This window comes from Maniola jurtina, chromosome 7, assembly GCF_905333055.1.
Source record: "Maniola jurtina chromosome 7, ilManJurt1.1, whole genome shotgun sequence".
In the NCBI taxonomy this organism is placed as follows: Eukaryota; Metazoa; Arthropoda; class Insecta; order Lepidoptera; family Nymphalidae; genus Maniola; species Maniola jurtina.
The window spans coordinates 8,556,575-8,582,412 of record NC_060035.1 but is presented as its reverse complement, the minus strand read 5'-3'; the positions used below and the strand labels follow the sequence as shown (position 1 = coordinate 8,582,412).

The following is a 25,838-nucleotide window of genomic DNA, read 5'->3' as shown; positions in this document are numbered from 1 at the left end:
TGAATAATAATTGTATAGTTTTAATATTAATTTGAACGACGTCAATGAAATTAAATGTTTTGAAGTTATTACGAGTTTTTTTTGATTATCAATTTTATTGGCCTAATAATATGTGTTTTATTTCACCATTGAACTTTAGCAGTCACCCGACAAAGTTTTACATTGTTTGTTTATCTATAATTCTATAGTAGGTACAATACGTTAGTTGGCAGAGATATTTTGTAAGTAATTAGGCATAATATCTGAAAAGGAAAATAAAACGATACAAGTGATTGCGACTAACATACAATTTATATTGGTCAGTAGTACAAGTCTGTCGATCTAGTCTGTAGATTTTTTGTATCGGTCTACGTCTACCTACGTAATAGTTATTCATACTTCAAATGTTATACTCAAATCAAATTGTGTTTGTAAATTTTACTGTCCCGACCACCATGTTGTTTCAAAATCCTAAAAAACCGGATTGAAAAAAACAATTAACTCAATGGGTTCTAACTACTTACCATGGAGGGATGACTAAAAAAATAGGTCCCTCCTCCTCTTTTGATCACTACCCATTTTCTATTAGTTATAGATGCGAAAGTTTGTTTATTTGTAGGGTTGTTGGTTTGTCCTTCAGTCACGTCACAACAAGATTTTTTATTTTTGAATAATATAATATTATTTAAAGATGTGAAGAGTAGCATAAGAGACCTACATTTATCCTAGAAAACCTAAGATTTACCACGGAATTCTTAAGATCCTAAATCCACGCGGACGAAGTTGCGGGCATCAGCTTGTCTTTAATAAATAGGAAACCGAATAAACTTGAAAAGCGCTTCCCACGCGGTCACATCGTGCACATGTGCGGGCTTGGGCGGCCGTCAACGGATCTCCTAGTTGTACCTATATAGTTGATGACGCCTAAGTTGCCCAACGACTCGTCTGTTCACTTTCCCTCCCGTGTCAAGGTCGCCAGCCATCGCCATAAACTCCACATACCCGACGCCTGTTAATCATATGTCGTAAACACGTTTAACGATTTTTTGAAGAGCTTGAACTAATAACCCCTATAGAGCAAGATCCTAGAACCGCCAGACCTTACCTATTTGTTTTCTGAGAAACAATATGTATGGGATAAAGTAGTGTTAGTGTTTATATCGCAGGTATATTGTCATAGCCGTGATATCACAATCTCACTAGTGATATTATAATTAAACGGTAGATTGTCATATATATAAACATGTTTCAAAGATTTCAGCTACTAAAGGTATTTAACCTTTAGTAGCTGAAATCTTTAAAATCACAGTTGGCAGATATGCGTATGTTAGAAGTACACACTTACACTCTATCCCACACAATATTTTAAGTTTATAACATAATTATAAATAAGTAACGTCAGGTGGCGCTGGGATCTTGGACCATTATTAGACAAGCGTGATAGTCAGTGATCATGTTAGATTAATAACGCATATAAACAAATAGTTATTTATTGCAAATTATACGAACAAGTAGTAATAAATAGATCGTATTTATATAATACTAATAATTAATTATTCTGCAACTGGTATTTTTTTATTTTTCTTGTATTCATGTACAAGTTAGGCCTTGACTGCAGTCTCACTTGGTGGTAAGTGCTGATGCAGTCTAAGATGGATGCGGGTGTGGCAGTGGCATGGCTGGAAAGAGTATGGCAGTTTTTAAACCCTTTGGCTTAGCCATGGGGTTTCTACACGGCATCGTATCGGAATGCTAAATTGCTTGGTGGCACTTTTTTGCCGGTAGGGTGGTAACTAGCCACGGCAAAAGCCTCCCATCAGATCAGATCAGAGTTTAGAAATTATACAATTCCAAATTTCCCCTGCAGGAAATCAACCCGGGACCTCCCGCTTATATAAGACCACAGCGCCAGGGAGGTCGTCTAATCTAAATTGTAATTGTTTATCTGTTTGTAGGTTAGTTCAAGGGCATCAGTCAAAAGCTACTGGGTTGATTGAGAAGAATCTTTTCACAATTTGATACCAAGTAGATCATATTCACTGAGATCAGTTTAATAGACCCGAGATACCTTGATTTGAATTTATGGTAGGTAAGTAGAGTAAGGGAAACTTAGAACTATGTTTCATGAAAATAATATTATGAAAAGCAAATAAATAAATGCACGATAAGATGATATTATGTTCCAGATCTAGAGCCTTTTTTTTCCTCGCGAGAAAAATGCATCATAGATACCACTGGCCACGAGGGAGCGTTGTAGTTATATTGGACTATTGCCGGCTAAAAACCTCACGAATCTCATCGTCTGACGACGAAGCACAAGGGACCGGAAATTCCTTATTACGTACTCAGCCAACGGATGTCAGCTAACATAACCTACCAAGATCTTTAAATTTTAAATTCTATTACCTAGATGACGCCCGCGACTTCGTCCGCGTCGACTTCACAAATTTTAAGCATCCTATTTTACCCTCTTAAGCTTAAGGGTTGAAATTTCAAAAACCCTTTCTTAGCGGATGTCTACGTTATAATAGCTAAGTATATCAAACCAGCATGTCAAACAGCCCGATCCATCCAAAAGTTTGAGCATGTGCGTTGAAAAGACCACTTAGTACATCAGTCAGTCACCTTTTCCTTCTATATAATTATTTAGATAAAGTAAAAGCATACTATTGCTGAGGGTTAGTCAAAGTTTGAAAATGGAACGTTGCTAAAAAGTAACAATTAATTACTTGATTTTCATTGTAAAAAGGGCGGAAAGGAGGGGAGAGGAGGGGGTTCAAATTTTAACGTAGCTTTACTAGGTCAAGTGTGGTATCATGAAAGTACATTCTAAAATAGATTTTTATTTTATTTTAAATCGCATAGTTTTTAGCTTAGATAATTTTATAGGCTTGTTAATATTATCAATAAGATGAAAGGTAGTGGCAGTCTGAGACTTCATTATAAATCGATAAACATAACCTTCAAGCGAAGTCGGGATTTTGTACTGGTAGATTTAATATAAAAATTGCATTGTAATCATATAGCAATCTAGGTTAAGCGATACAATACCTACACTAATTTGCAATGACAATAGTTAAATGTGAGCTTTTTAGGAGAGCTCTAGATCGCTGTCGTTGCAAATCCTATTGAACATTGTATGTTGCGGTCTTGCTGGTCTAGATAAATGACATGAAATGATGAAACACAGAGGAGTGGTTTACAATACGTAATTGTAATCGTAAAATCAAGCCCACATGGATTAGTACCAAGACCGGCCGCATTTTTTGAGCATGCCTTTTAGATTTATTCTCTAAAAGGTAGATAGGTTTTAGGTAAAGGTAAGAGATGTAGAAAATATACTTTGTTGTACTCTATAAAAGATACATTAGAAATACATAATATTAATAGCCTAATGGTGATTTCAACTTCTGGCTCCTAGTCGGGGCATCTTAGGTCCGATCCCGGGCACACATTTCTGACTCACTTGATTTAATCACGAAGAAAAACATTGTGAGGCCTGCATGTCGGAGATTTCTCCATGATGTTCTCAAAGGTACCATGTCTGTCAATACGCACTTAGTCAGCCAACCCTTCTCATTTTAGAAGAGACCCATAGTCAGACCCCAGTAACCGCGTGTGCCGGCGATGATGATGATGATGATGATGATGATGAAAATAAAATCTCACGGAGATAGAAGGCCAGCGATACTTAATAATAATTAGCCTCGGCAATAATAACGCATAACGCAAATTGTCTTTAAATTAACGGAGCAAAATCAAAATGTGATTTCTTGCATCTTACGAAATTGAATGATGATGGACGGACACTAAAAACTTTGTGTAACTACATACTAATGAATTGTGTGATCAAGGAATGCAAAGCAGTGTGATTTTGTGGACGTAAACACACTTGCTTTAAGGTCAATACTGAACAAATGAAAATCCGTTAGCTTTGTTGAAAGCCGTTACCGCACCAAGTTGACATATACATCTCGAGGTAATGCATCCACTGTTTACTTATTTCATAGATTTTGCGACATCACTTAGGATTGCAAAACTAGGATTGCAGGGAGGTGGGTAACTTAAGTCTACTATAAATACTCAAATTATCAGGATACATAAGCATCATTCAATAACAGTATCTTGTATTGATACATCAACTAAGTATATCAAACAATACAAAAATGAAATCTTTTGTAAGTGCTTTATGGTGATTTCGAATTCAGTTATTAGTGTCAGTGAAGTGATAAACGATGTGTCCATTTGCAACACTAATAATGATTATCATGTGTTGTTTACAGTTCATACTGTAGTGTTCTAGTTTATACATAGGAATAAAATTGTACTTAGAGTGTTCTTGATAGTTGTATAGTGTGAAATAATGTGATCGGTAATAATAGAATTGTGGGTTTTCAGGTTTTGGTAGCTCTTTTCGCTGCGGTGGCACTGGCGGCCCCTCAAGCCCCGGCTGAGCCCATTCCCATAGTCCGTCAGGACAGCCAAATCAATGGAGACGGTTCATACCAATATTCATTTGAAACGGGGAACGGTATTAGCGCAGACCAGCAGGGTGATCTGAAGAAAGTTGGGGATGTTGAAGCAATAGAAGTCAAAGGTCAATTCCAGTATCCGAGCGATGACGGAACCAACATTCAGCTAACGTACACAGCCGACGAAAACGGCTTCCAGCCCCAAGGTGCTCACCTTCCTACAGCTCCCCCAGTGCCGGAGGCCATCCAACGTGCCCTCGCCTACCTCGCCACCGCTCCTCCGCAGCCGGAAAATTAACAGCCTTCAACTGCACTGCTACAGATTCACGTCAAGCCGCATCTACCCTAATAAAAATTCGCGCAGGTCGGTGAACGCTGTATGCGATGTAAATAATTTGCCGCAGGTTGGAATCATTCCACAATTAACCTATAACCTACAATCAAAAATTATTGTATCAAATTCGTATGATATCTAGAAAATTTGATATAATAATACTGATTTTCGAACGAGACACACAACGTCGTTTTTTATTGACGTAGTTTAAAAGTTGAACTACTTTGAATAGTTATTATTTATATTTTTGTACTTTTGTAGACCAAATATAACATTTAATTATACCAAATGAAATATATTTTTTATTTTCTTTCACGTAGAGGTACATAATCTATATTAACTAAGTTAGGTGGAGGTTAATAAGATTACATACATGAATAGAGATTAATTACATTTATCAATAATATAAATTACAGTTCTATGAATTTAATCTTACCTTTGTCATCTTATCAGTAGGTATAATACCTACTTCATTACCTTATAGATCAAACTGTTTTGAGGAATTTACTAGATTACGACTAAATTTTATGAATCATTTAATAGTTTAGGTAGGTATTTTTCAAAAAACTATGCTAGGCAAAAAATAAGTATTGACCTTTTAAGCAATCGATCAGTTAATAAGTTCTTAGTTATATTATTTCTAAGAAAATTGGATCTTTGAATATTTTGATGTTGGTTTAACCTAGCAAAATAATAGTCCTATTTCCTTAAAGTATATTTAAGTACTTAATATAAGTATACGCTGACGGCATAATTATAGATTTATCGTTGTTCCTACTTGATTAGGATCACGAAAATTTATTTTGTACTAGATAATACCCGCGACTTCATCCGCGTGGATTTAGGTTTTTGAAAATCCCGTAGGAATTCTTTGATTTTCCGGGATAAAAAGTTGCCTCTGTTGGTCTGTATTTCCGGGATGCAAGCTATCCCTGTACCAAATTTTACAAAAATGGGTTCAGCAGATGAGCATTTAAGAATCCCGTGAGAACTCTTTGATTTGATTCCCACGTCTTTTCCCGGGATATTAGTTTACATCCCGGGAAATATATCCCTATGTACCAAATTTCATCAAAATCGGTTAAACTATTGGGCCGTGAAAAACTAGCACTTTCGCATTTATAATAATCACACTATCACACTAATATTATAAAGGCGAAAGTTTGTATGTGTGTGTGTGTGTGTGTGTGTGTGTGTGTATGTTTGTTACTCCTTCACGCAAAAACTACTGGACGGATTTGGCTGAAATTCGGAATGGAGATAGATAATATCCTGGATTAGCACATAGGCTACTTTTTATCCCGGAAAATCAAAGAGTTCCCACGGGATTTCAAAAAACCTAAATCCACGCGGGCGAAGTCGCGGGCATCGGCTAGTATTAAATATGGATTGAATTGTTTTAGTCCAATTTTTATTTTTTACTAGCTTATGTCCGGCATGTATTGCAATGCGACCTATAAAGCGGAACTTACATTTCGCAATTAGTTTCACTATATTAATTTCATTATCAAATTGCACGTGTAAACGTCTAATTTCGTAATGCATGCATCTAATTTCGTAATGCATGCCTTACGAAAATTACATTAGACGTTTACACGTGCAATTGATAATGAAATTAATGTCGTGAAACTAATTTCGTAGTGTAAATTCCGCTTAACTGAACGTTGATAGTAGGTAGGTGCTATACCATAAACCTTCGCGAAAAAATAGTACAAAGTTTTAGCTCAATAGATCCACGATATGCGAAAGCAAAGGCATAAAGGACACACATATTAATATCATATTATATCGCCAAAACGAGCTTCCCTTTACTAGTGATATAAGACATTGCTACCAGCCAAATTGCATGATTCTAAGTCAACGGGTAGTAAGTACTCTATAAGTTTTCATTTTCTTTCTTAATGGTCTTGAGTTTTGATAGACAGACAGACAGACGAAAAATGAAGTGATCCTTCCTTTTGAGGTACAGAACACCAAAAACAAGATTGGGACGACACTTGGCGATCAAAAGGGGAAATTGCGTTATCGATGAATCTGATCTGTATAAATCAGGCTTGAGCTGTCTGTCACCTCGTCTTCAAGGACGTCCTAACCCATAAGCATAGAACCCAGAAAAAGCTTATATATTATTCTGCTTCTAAATTATTTCTCACGAAGCAATTTTAGTAGGTGCCTATTAAATTATTATAATAGAGTATCAGTGTTAGTAGAATATAATCATCATCGTAATTGTAACCCATCGCCAGTCCACCGCTCTCCTCTCAGAATGGGCGAGGTTTTGGTCATAGTCCTAAGTCCACTATGCTGGCTAACTTTGGATTGGCACACTTATAAGAATAAGTAGAGTAGGATAATGCGACTCGTTTATGTCCACTGTCCACCTAGTAGGTCGGCCAACGCTTCCCGGCACGAGAGTATGATCCCACGATCTTCTCATTTCTGATTTGACCTCGTAGATACATTCCAAGCATTTCTCCATCTCTTATTCTTTATCTTTACCACAAATAATAATTGGTAGAAAAACATTAAAATTGGCAATGCCAATTCACGAATTTTTACACTGTTATTTAGTTTGTTTATCTTGAGTAAGACCTTTCTTATACCGATTTCAATAGGATTACCTTGATGTTGAAGAATAGAAATATTGCATACATCGATTACAAGATTACTAACTACGGTGGATACGAAACAAATAAATTGACTAGTTAATTACTTATTAATTAAAGATGTGTGAGTTTAAACAAAAAAAAACTAAATTAAAATCGATTCATTAGTTTAGGAGCTATGATGCCATAGACAGATACACAGATACACACGTCAAACTTCCATCCATCTTTCACCCATCCCACCCACATGGGTGTTTTGGGGTCAAAACACCCATCTTTTTGGGTCGGGGGTTAAAAAGCGGAATTTTGAACCTTTATTGGATATTTTAATACATGAAATAATTTCAACCTATCTACTCTACATAGATACTAGCTTATGCGCGCGACTTCGTGCGCGTGGACTGCGCGAAACTTCTATTTGACCCTCTTAGGGCTTGAATTTCCGAAAATATTTTACTAACGGATGTCTACGTTATAATAACTAGTAGGTTGAACTTCGCGTTGATAGATCAGTCAGTCAGTCATCTTTTCCTTTATCTATTTAGATTAGATAATGCCCGCGACTTCTTCCGCGTGGATTTAGGTTTTTAAAAGTCATGTGGAAACTCTTTGATTTTCCTGGGTCAAAATGGCCTATATGCTTCCCTGGGATGCAAGCTACGCTTATTTGTAACTTCGTCATAATCGATTTAAATGCCTGAAGACAGAAAAATTACAAAGGTTTACCTGAAATATAGAGCGGACAAGGGATAGAGATTTTTATCTGGTTCATATTATCTGGTAACTGGAATGGTATACTTTGTGCTTAGTAATTTAATATATTGTAAGTATTAGTCATTGTAAATATGCAATTATAATGGTGATATGTATTTAAAAACTTATGTATATATTGTAAAACTTTTTAAATTTTGTGTAAATATCTTGCAAACATAAATAGTTTGGTAGTCTCTCACGATATTGTCGAATTATTTGGACGCAGGTTATGGTGCAATACCTAACATCAAAGGTGGAGGCGGCATGCATAGTGGCCACTATATATACCGAAAACTCTTAAATATCCACATTGTCTAGAGCATCCATCATTTTAATCCCAACATGAAGACCATCGTAAGTGTCAACGAAGTGTTCAAGTAGTGATTAAGAAATGCAGTTTTTCCAAATATTCCATCACCAATTTAAACTAATTTTTACTAATTTTTAACACTTCTTTAAAACTGCATTGAATCAAGTCTAATATACAAAGTTAAAAATCTAAATGTATGTGGTATAGGTACCATATACTTAGATTTTCAATTTTATATATTAAAGTCCTGACACACTCACTGACTTCATCAACGCCCAGCCCAAACCTTTGGACCTAGAAATCTGAAATTTTACACAGTAGTTCCCTTTATATTGTAAACTAAGGATAAGGCCAGATTTTTTGGAAGCCCAATGGGAGTGAAGTTGCGGGTGGTCACAGGTTTTAGATAAAAGGTACAGGTGAAAGTGAGTCTCGGAATTTACTAATTTAAAATCTGTCTCTTCTTTTCAGATTGTCCTTTCCCTAGTAGCCTTAGCCTTAGCTGGACCCCAGTCGTTGAAGGAGCCAATTCCGATTTTACGCCAAGAAAGCAATATTAACCCTGATGGCTCTTTCCAATACTCATATGAAACCGGTAACAGTATTTCTGCTTCGGCTTCCGGATCACTCAAAAATATTGGTGCTAAGGAACCAGCACTTCAAATCCAAGGAGAGTACCAATACCGCGGTGATGACGGAATACCCATCGCCCTGACCTACGTGGCTGATGAGAACGGTTACAATGCTCAAGGGAGCGCAATTCCCACTTCTCCCCCAATCCCAGCTGACATTCAGCGCGCCCTTAAATACCTCGCCACGGCACCTCCACAGAAAGAGTAAGCAATAGGCTGAAATTATCACGTTTAATTTTTAATGCCCACAGGTAAAAGTGACCAAGTCAAGTATCAAATTTTCTATATTTGGACATCATCACATTTGGTCACTTTTGCCTTATTTATGAAAACTATAGGTTTACTCTCAATCGACAAATAGGAAAGTGATTTGGTTTTGAAATTCAAGTAGATAAACAAATTATTTACAAAAGCACCATGTAAATATGAGGTGAATATTATGTCAGACCAACCATTATAAGTCAAAGAGTCTATAAGGCTTTTTATAGTAAATAAGCTGTGAAGTACTTTTCTGTGGACTACTGATTGGGACTTGTCCTTTTATGTATATACAAGAAAATATTAAATACTATTACGATTGGCATATTGATTTATTTGATAATGCCTTTTATTTTTTATTTAAATAATTAATTTTATGTGAAATGTTTGATTTTGATTTACCTTCATATAACCTAATAACAATTTCAAAACAAGCCGGATCACCAATGGATATGCGCTGTTACAACTAAATACCATTCTTATATTTTTAGAACTAGCCATATATATCTGATATTTGTACAAAATTACTATCAAAAGCCGATGCCTATAGCATTCCTATAGCGGTCGAAATTAATATACCTGATCAAAAAATTAATCGTTATCTGTCATAGAAGGTACGAGTATTTAGTAACGTTGCATGGTACCTATCACACAATTTTTGACAAAAATCAGCATTGCTAAGTAACTTATCGATAGAATTATAAATTTAGCCTGTTAGAGCCGAATATTGTGAGGAAAAAAATAATTACTTTAACTAGAACGACATCTTGTCGTAGATAATAGATATTTAAAAACCATTTATTTCAACGGATGTGGAGCTACATTTCAATGCGATTCCAACTGCAGGAGTACTCTCAATGACTCGCCCGACCTCTTGGAAGGCAGTAATAATAGCCGTTGACATTTAAAACAAAACTAGTTTTAGAGGCCTGCGGGTGCGATCATCTTCACTTTGATATGACAGTGGTTTTATTGACTAGTTTTAAAGATTTATGTTCACTGGTTCTGAAGGTCAACAAAGTTATTTTTAATACTACGAGTATATCCGTTTTTAATTATATAATAAGAGGTTTGGCACACACTTTGTCCATTATGTTTTCAGTTAGGTAGGGCATATCATATGCTTGATAGACATTATTAACTGATGATATTATAGTAAGTAAAGACAATATTTCAGTTTAATTCTGATAAGACTTTTTCTGACATAGAAAGAAAGCTATCTAATAATAATTTCATAAAAGTGAAAGTATGTCTGTCTGTCTGTTACCTTTATACGGCCCATCTGTTAAAGACATTTTTACATTTGTTACACAGATAGTACCACTTAGACAATATAGCTTGAAATTCGGAGATGAACCCAGGCTACTTTTATTCCGGAAAATCAAAGAGTCCGTATGTGCTTTTAAAAATAACCTATTTAACGAGGGCAATGTCGGCGTCATCAAGTGGAAAATAAATCATGGAGGGAGATAGGCATAGAATCTTGGGACGCTTTTGCTCTAAGATTCTTGATTAATAATTTATAGAATGATTTATACTTGTTCTAATTTCCACTGAGAAAATGTAACTTTCAACAATTTTCCCTGCACTGTGCCTTGTGCGTGCCTTCTTCTATATTTTTCAATATTTTTTATTGCTGCTAAATAGTCCTGCGTTTAGGAGAATAATCGAGTTGTCAGCTTTGTTCAACATTGCATAGGGCATAGTTAAATACATATACGAATCCATACTAATATTATAAATGCGAAAGTGTGTCTATCTGTCTGTCTGCTACCTTTTCACGGCCCAACACTTTAACCGATTCTGACGAAAATTGGTACAGAGTTAGCTATCTCGGGGACGGACATAGGCTACTTTTTATCCCGGAAAATCAAACAGTTCCCGCGGGATTCCTAAAGACCCATCCGCTTAACCGATTTTTATGATATTTGGGGTACCGAGGTAGCTTGCGTCCCTGTAATTGACAATGGCAACTTTTTATCCCAGAAAATCAATCAGTTCCCACGAGATCTTTAAGAACCTAAATCCACGCGCACGAAGTCGCGGGCATCCTCTGCATCTTTTCTTATCCTTTTTATCTATATTGTGTAAGAAATGGTAGAAAAAGTGCAAGATTTGCGTATGAATTAGAAAAACTCATGAGGCGGTAGGTATAGTGAGATTTACTGCTATCTATAACATATCGGCACCATGTAAGCACGCCCAAAGTATTATCTTTCCTCATCACAACCTTTAGTTAAGACAGTCAAGGATTTTCGTAAAATGAGGAAAAAGCCATACTTATTTATATATCATTTTTAAGCCTTTCGTTTTAACGAAATATAATTATTTTAAAGCTTGTAACAAATTGTTTCACTCATCTGAATTTACTCAAAAAACGGAACACTGGTACCTAATCAGAAAGTTTTATCCAGAATTATTCCACTTCCATCTTATACTGCACTTAGTTACCACCAGCGGCGTGATTCGCTAACTAGTGTCTATGATAGCCACCGAGCTCATTTAAAATTGGTTGGTTCTACATTGCTGAGTGATCTATACAAATAAATAAAATTGAGGTGTCTGTCTGTTTGAACGGGCTAATCTTCCGAATGGCTGAACCTATTTTGACGCGACTTTCACAGACAAGTAGAGGTTTAACCAAGGAGTAACATAGGCTACTTTTTTAACCGACTTAAAAAACGGAGCAGTTGCGTTTTTTTACCTATGCACTGATATCTCCGAGATTTCTGAACCGATTTGCGTATTTTTTTTTAATCGATAGAGGAATTTTGCAACCGGTTCAGCCGTTCCGAAGATTAGCCCGTTCAAACAGACAGACAGACAGACAAAAATTTTAAAAACGTGTGATTCAGTTCTGGTACCGTTCAAATAACCATATAAGCTTAATGTGTGGTAGTTATTTGGAAGTTACAGACAGACACTTCAATTTTTATAGATAGTATAGATGTAGTAGTACATAGAGCTCATTGAATTATCATAAGCAAGCCATGGGCGGCTCTAGTACGGGTGTCCTCTCAGGATGAGAAGATTTGGTCATAGTCTATAGATGCAGATTGGAAGACTTCACACGCCTTTGAGAACATTATAGAAAATTCTCAGGCATGCACGAGATTTCCTCACGACATTTTTCTTCACCGTTAAAACAAGTGATACTTAATTGCTTAATGCCACATACATGTAACTCCAAAAGGTTGCACTCAACCTGGGATCGAACCCCACACCCCCAAACTAGGATTAGAGGGTAGATAAAAGAAAGAAATTATTCTTTTATCTATGGATTATTATTAGGTATCACAAAAATATTTGTTTGCGCCTATTATGTTGTTTACAGCAAATAAACTTTGTTGTAAATAAAAGTTTTTAATTCTAAGAAGTGCCTGGGTTATAATGAAGTACGGAACGCGAGAGCGAAAATTTGCTATACGAGTAAGTAAACAAGACATCAATTTGTTTTTATGAGTGGTTACGGTAAAGGTAGTTTGTTAAGCCTAGGAAATACTTATTATAATATGTATATTGTATATACAAAGAACTTTCACCTGGAAACCTGAATTAATAGGAAACCTGAATAGGTAGGTACCTACCTACCAATTTTCATAGATAAAACTCGAAAAATTAAGGATTTTTATTCAAACTTCCATTCCTAAGACGGTTAAATTAGGGATGAACCTAATTTAACCGTCTTAGGAATGGAATTTCCTTCCTTATTAATGAGTGTTGACGTCATAAAAAACTAGTGAGGATGCTAGAAAACTTATAACCTTGCTTATTACTGACACACAAGTCACACACGCTGCTGTCTCCACAAGTGTCACGTGTAAGGCTTGAAAATCGGACTATTTTTCAGCTACGGAGTCAGCGTTTGATGCTCAGCGTCCCAAGTCCGGAGTTTCGGAGTTTCGAAGCTTCATTGAAAAAATTTAATGTGATTAAATAATGCGTTTATTTTGAATATTTCATGCGATTAACAAAATGTTCAAGTTTGTTAAGCATGAAATAAAACGAATCAGTTAGAAAAATATTTTTATGATCTTTATTAAAATAATATATAGTAAGATTTTTTTTTTTACATTTTTTGTTATGTTTTCTACCTATAAAATTTGATAATTTTACCCTATTTCATACGTACAATTTGTATACTGTATATACATTATACATATATATTTGTATACTCTATAATGTATATGTAAACGCAGAAAAAGCTTGACTTTTTCCTAAAAATATGAAAATCGAAACTCCGGTTATGTTCACGATAACTCCGATTTCACAAACGAATATGTAATCTTTCGAAGCTCCGGAGTTACACGAAACCCGGAACTCCGGAACTAGTCACGTGCCGGAAGGGCCCTATGCAATGCTTTAGGTATACTTACTGAAAAAAAAAAATCAGCATTTCTTAGAATTTCTCACTCGTGTATTCAATCGGATAGCGGGAGATTTATTGGTTTGACATATGACCTTTATAGACCAAGAACTAGTAACCAAAACATATTGATTAAAAATTTTCTTGATATTGTTATTTATTTAAACTTATAATAAAGCTGTACCTAACTGAACGATTTCTGTTCATTAACTATATTTTGAAAATTTTAATTGGAGGAATTATTATTATCGATATAGACCCCAAAACAATTCTGTCTGTCTGTCTGTGCCCACATTACGCGAAAACTACTGAACGGATTTAAATGTTTGGTACAGTGGTAGCTGATATTCCGGGATAATTTATAGGGTATCCGATAAAAATAAGGGATTCTTCGGGATACGGGATCAAACTTTTTATCGAGTTTACTCCATAACTTCATCAAATCTGGGCCGATTTTGCATAATTCTTTTTTTTACAAAAGTTGTACTGTCGGGTTAGTACCAAGTAAGTTTGGTGAAGATTTGATGAATAGCTTCTGAAATAGAGGACAGAACACCTCAACGGGTAGCAACAAATCGATTGCGATTAGTAGGTAGATTAGCTTAGTAAAAAGTAGACTCTTAACCGTAATAATCATACTAATAGGAAAAATAATAACTAATAAATTCGGAAGTGTGTGTTGTTTGTTTGTTTGTCCTTTCTTCACGCCCTAACTAAGCAACCAATTGACTTGATTTCTAGCATAGAGATAGCTATTGAAAGGACGGAGAGTAAGTAACATAAGCTACTTTTTATCCCGGAAAATCAAAGAGTTCCCACATCAAAAATCCATCCTAAATCCACGCAGACGAAGTCGTAGGCATCAGCTAGTTAAATATAAAAAAGCATATGACTTGTGCTACATTCAGTGCTACAAAAACCACAGTCGGTTTTACTGGGCACTGTGTTAACTTAAAGGGTATTTAAAACGTATTTACCTCAATAAAGATGTTACCCAAACGATTAGCGTTAAATTAATAATACGACTAATTTGTGTAATGTAGACGTTTTTATCTTATACTTTAAAATTTAAATAAAAAGGTATTTAATTATAAAGTTACTACTTAGATATTTTTTCCCCTCCCATGTTTATTAAGTTTCCAAGTTTAAGGGAATTTAGGGATAACACCAATCCAAATTAAATCAGAAGCTACTCGTACCTTACTTGGTTGCACCCAGGTACTGATTACAATATTGGTCAATTACATATTATTATTACTTACGTATTTGGAAAATTAGCTCTTAGATTAGGATGAATGCTAATATTGATCAGTTCAAGGTTATTAAATTTAAATATTAATGTGTAATTAATGGAATAACTAAAATGGATGATTCAGTAAATACGTATTATGCATGTGGTTTTTATAATAATTGAGAAGGATTTAAATATTTGAGTAGTAAAATTTAATTTTTAAAGGAATGAAGTAAAAAGGATGAACCAAAAATAAACTAGATTTGCATAGGAAATGGTTAGCAGGTTTGCTTGAGATCTGCTTATGCCTGTCTATAAAGAATATATGGAGACTATAATATAATACTACCACCAAGTGAGATTACAGTCAAGGGCTAACTTTTATCTGAATAATAATAAAAAATATAAATTCTAGTTTTGACAGTAGTTTAGACGTAAAGGTGCGAGTAAGTTACCAGTGGGTAGACCTTAGACCATAGATATAAAATACTATTTATTTGGATTTCTGTGCCTTAGACTAAAAGAGTTCAACGGATTCTCGTGAGTTCTCGTCTTTGTTCGACACGTGTTTTATATTAATTATTCAATAGCGACAAGGTTTTACCGTTTAGTTTTATACAATACTATACAATAATAATTGTGTTTTTGATTCGTTTACTCATTATCTTACTAAGTGAAAAAAATAAATTAAATATATCTAGTTCATTTTGCGATAAATATACGGAACATATAGTACAAAATCTTACTTACACCTGGCCATCTTTTTGATGAGAAATATTCGAAAAAACTTGATTGTTGTCAATAGTTTGGAATATGATATTTCTATAGATTAATTAATTATGTATGCACAGAGATTGACATGTTCAGAGACATAGAAGTCCATCCGGGTTTCACATATTATATCCCCATAAAATTATGTCTTATGTCAAAATGGTATTCAAGATTGTTTTTTTATTAGACATGTGTACTGGTGATAAACTTAGAAGTTTATTAATTAATTTAATCACATGTTTCAACGATTGTTACTAATGTTAATCCGTTATGAACATAAACCTACCAAGTCTTTCATAGATCAAAAATATCACTGTGCTTTATTTGATCTTATTAGTAGGTACATAGGTACAAAATGTTGTTACTTCTATCTCCAAAGGTCTGTCCAGGGCAGCATACACAATTTTAAAGGAATTTTAAGCCTTCTATATATAATAATTCTAAAAGCCTTCCAGGATTTTATTCCGGCATAATTTCGTGACAAGTGTTTAGTACATAGGTACTTTGGAAATATTTGAATTTTGCGACAAATCACTTTCGGTGCTTTAACTTAAAAAATATACTAAAATCAGGGTAATTTTTTTTTTAATAAGAAGTATGTTATGTGACACTAAAACAAATGTAAATTAAAAATTTGTAACACCCCCGACAAGTGAAGGTTACAGTAACTAGAAAGAAGCTGATAACTTTCAAACAGCAGAACCGATTTTCTTGATGATAGCTAAGAACACTCTCGATCAAGCCATCTCGAACGAATCTCGAACAAAAAAACTAAATTAAAATCGGTTCATTCGTTTAGGCGCTACGATGCCACAGACAGATACACAGATACACACGTCAAACTTATAACACCCCTCTTTTTGGGTCGGAGGTTAAAAATACTACATTTATATTTTTTCCGTTTCATTGATGTCAGACATGTCAAAACAATTGGCAGCGCACAGCTAATGGTTCGATGCGGTTGTCCGCCACTTCGTTTGCGCCACAGTATCATGTTTTTAATACAGGACCACAGAATATTAGTATCTTACAGGAGAAGAAGGGTCACTCCGCAAAGAAATTTAAATAAATAGCGACTCTTGTTAGCGATAACAGCATGTTAACAGATGCCTCTACTTTTCATTGCAAAAATTCTTCCCTCTTAGATCTCTCTCTCTCTTATAAGTTATGAGATAAGATTTACGCAGCAGCTATCGAAACTCAAAAGGAGGAACTTTCTATACATAAAATCTCATATAAAAATCTGTGTAGGATACATCCAGAAATCTTTTGGTAATATAAAAAAGGATAGATTTTCAAATACACAACTAGCATTAATTATGTTAATAGCACGTTAAAATCGGAACTTGTGGCCCCGCTCTCCCCTACCTATTTATGTTCTTCTTTGATCGATATCTTCTATGAATCTAGTTTTTAATATGAAACATAATTAATATACCGCCACCAAATTATGTTGCCTATGTCAACTTTTAGGATTTGACCTTTGCAAGAAATTAGGCTTATTTACCCTACTTCATACGATATCGAAAAAATTACGAATTTTATTATTTAACGGTATAGTTTCTAAATAAATAAAAATAAAATAACTATAAGCACTTTTTCAATAAGCATAGATAGAATAAAAACAAAAATAAAATAAGTGAAAACTTAAAAACAACGATCGCAGCGTTATGGATTTAAAGCATGTTTAGGAATTTACTCTGAACTGAGTATGGAATAATATGGAAGTATGGAATAAAAACAACCGGCCAAGACTCGCGCAACAAGGGTTCCGTACAGACGAAGTAAAATAGTAAGAATCACTTTTGTTATTCAGAATCATATGTGTTTTGTTTGTTTGTAGAGGTGTATTGCCAACTGGCGACCCGCAAGCAAGTGAGAACTAGCGAAATCAGTGCGGTAAGGGACTGGAAATACAGCCAGATAGCTCTCGTATAGTACATATGTTACATACATATGAAAATCATTTACTTTCTATGCATTACGACAAGATACTTCCCGTACTTTGTATCAAGCACACGTACTGATTACTTTGTATCAAGCACAACTCAGGTCGTGCATGGAGTACAGCTACTGCAGTCATCTCTATGGTGGCTCCGCTAAGTACCAACTAGCGGCTCTGGATGCCGTTGATCGTCGAGCTAGGAGACTCATAGGCGAAGACTCTCCTTTGCTGGCGAAACTTAAAAGTCTCGATCACCCCCGTAAGGTCGTCGGGCTATCTGTGTTTTATAGGATACTAGCTGATGCCCGCGACTTCGTTGGACTTAGGTGGTAGGTTTTTTAAAATTCCCGTAGGAACTCTTTGATTTTCCGGGATATGTGCTAATCCAGGGTATAGTCTATCTCCATTCTAAATTTCAGTCCAGTTCATCCAGTAGTTTTTGCGTGAAGGAGTAACAAACATACACACACACACACACACACACACATACAAACTTTCTCCCTTATAATATTTATAAGATTATAGGATAATATTTATAGGATATATTTCGAAGAGTGTGCACAGGAACTTTTCGATCTTATCTTGTGTGTTTGTGTGCCTTCACCGTTTTACCATCGAACCGCAAGACGTCGGATGAGTTTCCATCTTTTTGTCGTCGACCTTCCACGCGCGAAACGTTTAGCATCGTTATTCCTCATAAGCATGGCTAAGGTTTGGAATACTTTTCCGTGATCTGTGTTTTCTAAGAACTACAATCTGGGTATCTTTAAACAAGAGTGAATAGGCATTTTCTAAGTAAGTAAGGCCATCAGGTGTGATTGTGGTCAAGCGCTTGCCTATATTAAATTAAAAAAAAAAAAACATTTTTTCAAAATTTAACACACTCAAGTGTGTTCAAAGCAAGAATATAAATTTATCTCCTTTATACGTGCTCGGGAATTCAGATAACCCCGCACCGTGCGCAAAACAAGGGCAACTGACTGCGGCTTAGTTTGGAAGTTCAATACGACTAAATACTTTCCGTAACGCAGTGAATGTGTTAAGATTCTTACCAAAGTTTCTTCGCATCGAAACGCATCCGCAATTACCACGTAATAATAAGAGACGTACCTACTGAGTTCAATTTCTGAAATCTGTGTAACGCCACACTTCAATTAGTATATACCCATTTACGATATAGATCTTCATGTGGGTAATAAATAATACCTATTCATGGTATTGATAAATCAGTTCAAATTAAAGCCTAATCGAATCTGCATACAACCTAGATTCGTGTACTTGACCAATACTGCGTACATTGTGTCATGATTTAAATTTGCATACCTAGGTACTGCTGCTAATGTAGACGTACTTTTATCGCTCAATAATTTATTTTTATGGTCAATATAAAAGCATATACGTGTTGTTTCGACCATCACAACTATCTGATATCTATAAGAAGAACATAATGCGAAAATTTGTAAAGGAAATTATGTAGTTTAATTTTTTTAAGTGGTTTAATTGATTATCACACTATCACACTAATAATATTATAAAGGCGAAAGTTTGTGTGTGTGTGTGTGTGTGTGTATGTTTGTTACTCCTTCACGCAAAAACCACTGAACGGATTTGACTGAAATTTGGAATGGAGATAGATAATATCCTGAATTATCCCGGAAAATCAAAGAGTTCCCACGGGATTTCGAAAAACCTAAATCCACGCGGGCGAAGTCGCGGGCATCGGCTAGTTGTTTATAATTTTGGAAATTTCAAAATGAAAGTGTGTTATATTATTACCACCTCATTTCAAGTAAGTAGTTATCTACCATCTTATCTAGGTGTATTTGACGCACGCAGAATATCGCAACGGCGAAGTTAAAATAAACGTTGTTTCTGACCAGCGGCAGCGGGGAAATTCGTCAACTCAGTGATCATCACTAAATCAAAGCAATCAAACTTATTTGACATTGGTTGGCTCTACATTGCTGCTTCACTGAGCGATATAAAAATATTTTGTGGCAAACCTTTAATGGATTCAAAATAAATGTTCAATAAGGCTTGGCAGCTTTCAAAATTCAAAATATTTTTATTCAATTAGACTTTTACAAGTTATTTTGAATCGTCAAAACCATTGTCCAATCGTGACCGAAAAAACTACATTCATACGAACTAGATGGCGCTGATTTAAATTACAACAAGCTATTAAACAGGTGTGCAATGAAGCGTATATCAACTTGAAATTTATCTAATAAATGTCTTCGCCTATACCACGAGTTTTATTCATGGTCCTTCGAGCCGGATGTCAGTGAAGTTGCGACGACAGTTGCGCCCCCTGGTGGAAGTACCAAACAAGTGATGTTTAAGTGTGTGCGTTTGTGAGTACCAGTGCGTGGAAAACTGTAAGTACATTAACTCGTAATAACATCTAACCAAAAGTGAACCTTAAGATAGTGGAATAATTAACTTTAAAAAATGCATGGAGTCATGGACTTGTAAAATTTTAAGAGAAAATTGGTTGAGACGGGGAATCCATGCCCGAATTTGGCTAAGTGTTTTATGTTCAAACACTTAGAATAATCTTGATCAACCTTTAAAATAGAACATGGTCTGAACTTTAACAAAATTTTGAAGAAATTTACCTTGAACTAACTTGTTGTTAAATTAAATAATACCACCAGACCAGACCAGATTTACTTACCTACACAACTTGAAATAGTTTTGGTGTACATAGAAAATGGATTCATTAGTAAGAGTACAGGAGAATATTTACAAAAAAATTACCAAAGGATTCGTAAACTTTAAAAAATCTCCGAAGGAGAGAGTGACAGAAAGTTATATAGAAACAAGATTGGAAAGCCTAGAGAAAGAATGGTCAACATTTTATGATACTAATCAGAGAATTATGGCTGATTTTGATGGAAAGATTGTTGAAACCTCTGAATATTACTTAAAGGATGTTTATAACTTGACCGAAGAATTATATATGGATTACAAGACAGAATTAAAGGAACGTCTCTCAAAATTCAGAACCACATCAGACGCTAAGAACTTAAGTTCGAATTCATCATGCGATGGTAATCAACGAGGTGTACAGCTACCTAAAATCACTATACCAACGTTCTCCGGCGAATATTCTGAGTGGACTACCTTCCGGGATCTCTTTGTAGCACTTATACATAACAATGAATCGCTTCAAAATGTGCAGAAACTTCACTATCTCAAGAGCTATCTAACGGGTGAAGCTGAACAGCTACTTCGGCATCTAGCGATTACGAACGAGAACTACGCGACATGTTGGAATACTTTAGAACGTAGATATAACAATAAGAGATTCATAACCAACTGTATTTTCAAACGATTTTTTGGCCAAAGAAACATTACTGTTGAATCATCGAAGGCTATAAAGGAACTTTTGGATACAACTAACGAATGTATAAATGCTTTAGTAAACGTAGGCGTTAATGTGGAGAACTGGGACATCATAGTCATTTATATCTTGTCATTAAAACTAGATTCCGAATCCCGTAAACAATGGGAAGCAAAAATTTGTAATTTTACAGACGACTTGCCTACGTTAAAACAGTTTTTAGAATTTTTAGAACTTAGATTTCGGTCACTTGAATTTTTAGGTACTAAAGTAGTAAAAGGCTCTCAGTCACACCATGTAGCTACCAATTTTGATGATAGCCAATCGATTTCTTGTGTTTATTGTTCTGGCACCGATCATAAGTTAGGTAATTGTAATGAGTTTTCCAAGGAAGATCTAACAACACGTCGTAATTTTATTCAAAATTCCCGTTTGTGTTTTAACTGTTTGGGGAAGAATCATCTAGTATCCTCATGCCGACTACCCACTAGGTGCAGACATTGCAAGGGAAAACATCACTCACAAATTCACGGTTCTAACTTGTCAACCCAAAGTCCAGGTGTTAACAGTCAATCGGTGGATAATAATAACATTGGTACGAACAGCACCACAGAACAAGGGGATACAGCAATAGAAAATATTACCACTTGCTGTTCTAGTAAAAGGGGTCAGGTTTTGTTAGCAACAGCATTATTGAAGGCTGAAACAAACACTGGATCTTCTATGACACTGAGGGCCTTGGTTGACCAAGGATCACAAGCATCGTTTATAACGGAGTCTGCAGTCAGACTTTTGGGCCTAAAGAAAGTCAAAGCCAACAGTGTCATAACTGGAGTAGGCAACGCATCACTTGATTCTAAGTATGTGGTTTACCTAAAGTTACAATCTCTTCAGGACCCAACCTTTAACATTCGTGTTAAGGCACATGTTCTCAACAAGCTAACATCATTCATACCTGAGAAAAAATTTGTAGCTGACCTGTGGCCAACGTTACCAAAATTGAAGCTTGCTGATCCAGACTTTAATATACCAAGCAAAATTGATACTTTGCTTGGCGCTGATGTCTATTGTCAGATTTTGGTAGATGGTTTGGTTCGTGGACCTCCAGGGACACCAATCGCTCAGAATACGAAGCTCGGCTGGATTTTGTCTGGAAAGGTAAGTGAAGAAAGTGAAACAAGGGATGAATTAAATTGCTATACAACTGTAATTGCCATGCATGCGCAAAATAACGATGAAGAGTTCAATCTCAAGAAATTTTGGGAACTTGAATCTGACAACTTTAGTCTTAATAAGAAACATCGCACGGTTGAAGAACAACGATGTGAAGATCTATTTCAAGAAACAACTACCAGAGACTCCGAGGGTCGATACATTGTCCAGTTACCTTTTAAAGAAGAGAATCCAAGCTGCATGTATGGTAATTCACGAGAGATAGCGATCACGAGATTTCTCATGCTAGAGAAACGTTTATTGAAGTCACCAAATTTACAAACTCAATATTCTGATGTAATTGCAGAGTATTTAACCCTTGGTCACATGGAGGTGATACCTCCAGAGCAGATCGATAAATCGGGAAGTGTTTACTTACCCCATCACGCAGTAATCAGAGCCGATAAAACTACAAGTAAAGTGAGAGTAGTGTTTGACGCATCTTGTCGGGATAACAATGGAGCATCCCTTAACAATGACCTCATGGTAGGTCCTACTTTGCAGGCTGAGCTTCGTCATATCATCATGAAGTGGAGGATGCATCCCATATGCATGGTGGCCGATATTGTTAAAATGTACCGCCAGATTAGGGTGGCAGATGAGGCTACCGATTTTCAACGGCTGGTGTGGCGGACTCGAACTGAAGAAGACCTTCAACATCTGCGTCTAACACGTGTTACTTTCGGGACAGCATCGGCTCCTTATTTAGCCGTCAGGACTTTGCACCAGACCGCTTACGACGAAGGAAAGGACTTTCCGATGGCCGCTGAAAAAATCTTAAAGGACTTTTATATGGATGACCTCCTTACGGGTTGCCAATCAGTGGCTGAGGGTAAGCAACTGTTCGTTGAAATAAGCAAAATACTTAACAAAGGAGGATTTGAACTTCAAAAGTGGTCTAGCAATGATGATGACCTTTTAAATGAGATTAATCAAGGAGACAAATCAACAAAAAATAACCTGACGTTAAAGACTGACGAACCAATCAAGATACTGGGACTTACCTGGGACCGTCGCACCGACGACTTCAAGTACTCTGTGCAGCTGCCAGCAGTTAACAAACCGGTAACAAAGAGAAAGGTCGTTTCGGATATCGCTAAACTTTTCGATCCTATGGGTTGGATAGCACCATCGATTGTCAAAGCAAAAATTATGATCCAAAAACTATGGCTAGCAGGGATAGGTTGGGATGAAAAATTACCACCCAATCTACTTAAGGATTGGATTAATTACCGTAATGAGCTTACATCACTTACTGAATTCAAAATCCCACGATGGATAGGAGTGAACGATGAGACTGCCGGGTTTGAACTCCACGGATTCAGTGACGCATCTAACGAAGCATATGCCGCTGTAGTATACGCTCGCGTAATTGATAAAGCAGGACATATCTATGTTCATTTAATTACATCAAAAACAAAGGTTGCACCGATTAAACAAGTGTCCATTCCGAGACTAGAACTTTGTGGAGCGGTTTTGATCGCAAAATTATTACAGGAAGTAGCGGAAGTGCTAAAAGTACCAAAGGACAGTTTACATGCTTGGACGGATTCCACGGTAGTGCTGGCTTGGTTAAGCAGTCACCCAAGCCGCTGGAAAACGTTTATCGCAAATAGGGTATCAGAAATACTGAATATACTAGACAGAGAGCAATGGTCGCATGTATCAACCAAAGACAACCCAGCGGATTGTGCATCTAGAGGGGTTAACCCATCAGCATTGGAATCGATCCAGTTATGGAAGACTGGTCCAGCATGGCTAAGAAATGCAACCATCGATTATCATCAAGGGCAGATTGGAGACACCAATTTGGAAGAAAGAAAAATAAAGGTTTGCCACTTGAGAGAGACAAACCAATTTGAGTTATGGAACAAGTTTTCTACATTGCGAAAACTCATCCGAGTCTTAGCTTATTGTAGAAGATTTTTAGCAAGGTCGAGAAAATCAAAGATAGACGAGACTCCGTCGTGGTTAACGAGTGAAGAGCTAAATGAAGCGCTACACATTTGTGTAAAGAACTGTCAGAACGAAAATTTTGTACAAGACATAAAGCATCTTAAACAACATGGAACCGTAAATAGGAAGAGTAAACTCACCCCATTGAACCCGTTCTTAGATGCTGCTGATATTTTGCGAGTAGGTGGTCGTCTAGAAAGGGCCAATGTTGCTAAAGACACGAAACACCCCATGATTCTGCCAGCAAAATCGCATTTCACAGATCTTGTCATAGCTGAAGCTCACGAAAGAACTTTACACGGTGGACCTCAATTAATGATCAATTATCTGCGATCTAAGTACTGGGTAATAGATGCAAAAAACCGCGTAAAGGTGTTCGTTCACAAATGTGTGATATGCGTGCGCCATGCAGCACGCACAAGAGACCAACTTATGGGGCAGTTGCCACCAGCTCGTGTGACACCTATTCGACCATTTTACCAAAGTGGTGTAGACTACGCCGGACCCATCCAAATCAGAACTTCAAAGGGGAGAGGTCATCGAGCCTACAAGGGATATATATGTTTGTTCGTGTGTATGGCTACGCGAGCTATACACTTGGAAGCTGTCAGTGATCTTACAGCACAAGGTTTCCTTGCAGCTTTTAAGCGCTTTGTATCCCGCCGTGGACATTGCTCTGATTTATTTAGTGATAATGGAACCAATTTTGTGGGTGCCTCACGAGAGTTAAAGAATTTGTTTACTCAAGAAAGAGAAAATTTGACCAAAGAAATTGCTGAATGTTTAGCAAACAACGGAACGACATGGCACTTTATTCCGCCCCATACTCCACACTTCGGTGGACTTTGGGAAGCAGGGATAAAATCCACAAAACATCACCTTCGTCGGGTAATTGGCAGCCACACACTTACCTTTGAGGAAATAACCACTTTATTATGCCAAATTGAAGCATGTCTTAATTCTAGGCCACTATCGCAAATTAGTAATAATTCCCAGGATCCGATTCCGTTAACTCCTGGACATTTCTTAATAGGTGAACCTGTGATGCTCGTACCAGAACCTAATTATGAAAGTTCGAACATTTCATGTCTTAAACGTTGGCAACTGACACAAAAAATGTTACAAGAATTCTGGCGTAGATGGTCACAGGAATATTTAAATCAATTCTTACACCGCTACAAATGGGCAAGCAAGAGTCCGGAACCAAATGTTGGTGAAATAGTATTAGTAAAGGAGGACGATCTTCCTCCAGCTAGATGGTTGCTGGGTATTGTTACAGCAAAACACACGGGTTTGGACAACATCACGCGAGTTGTTAGTCTGAAGTGCCGAGGTGTCATAATCAAACGACCTGTTGCCAAACTATGTGTACTACCAGTGGATACTTAAAGGTTTAGGTATCATAATTGTTTGAAGCATGTATTTTTTAACATTTTTTTGTTGCTGTTATCTGTAATTTAATAACGTTTATCTAGCTGATGTTATTTTTTAGTCACCAATTCACCTTTGTCTAGCTAAGGTATTTATATTGGTTGAGTATCTTGTAATCATAACAAAAAATTGATTGTAATTAATTATTTATTTAGTTCTTTTACCATGTGCATGATCATATGATCTTATTCAGCTTGCGAAATTGAATCTTCAATGATTTGTATATCTTGTATAAT

General features: G+C 36.2%; 3 protein-coding genes across 3 annotated transcripts; all 3 read left to right on the top strand.

Annotated features, from left to right (window-relative positions):
• The first annotated feature begins 4,109 nt into the window (after positions 1 to 4,109).
• Positions 4,110 to 4,811, top strand: LOC123866598 (endocuticle structural glycoprotein ABD-4-like). Its single transcript, XM_045908248.1, has 2 exons — positions 4,110 to 4,157; positions 4,378 to 4,811. Exons 1-2 carry the CDS (start codon positions 4,146 to 4,148, stop codon positions 4,747 to 4,749), a joined length of 384 nt encoding a protein of 127 aa, XP_045764204.1. The 5' UTR covers positions 4,110 to 4,145; the 3' UTR covers positions 4,750 to 4,811.
• Positions 4,812 to 8,486: 3,675 nt separating this feature from the next.
• Positions 8,487 to 9,294, top strand: LOC123866751 (larval cuticle protein LCP-17-like). The gene is made up of 2 exons (XM_045908431.1): positions 8,487 to 8,498; positions 8,926 to 9,294. Exons 1-2 carry the CDS (start codon positions 8,487 to 8,489, stop codon positions 9,292 to 9,294), a joined length of 381 nt encoding a protein of 126 aa, XP_045764387.1.
• Positions 9,295 to 20,538: 11,244 nt separating this feature from the next.
• Positions 20,539 to 25,560, top strand: LOC123866750. Its single transcript, XM_045908430.1, has one exon. It carries the CDS (start codon positions 20,539 to 20,541, stop codon positions 25,558 to 25,560), a length of 5,022 nt encoding a protein of 1,673 aa, XP_045764386.1.
• The last annotated feature ends 278 nt before the right edge of the window (positions 25,561 to 25,838 follow it).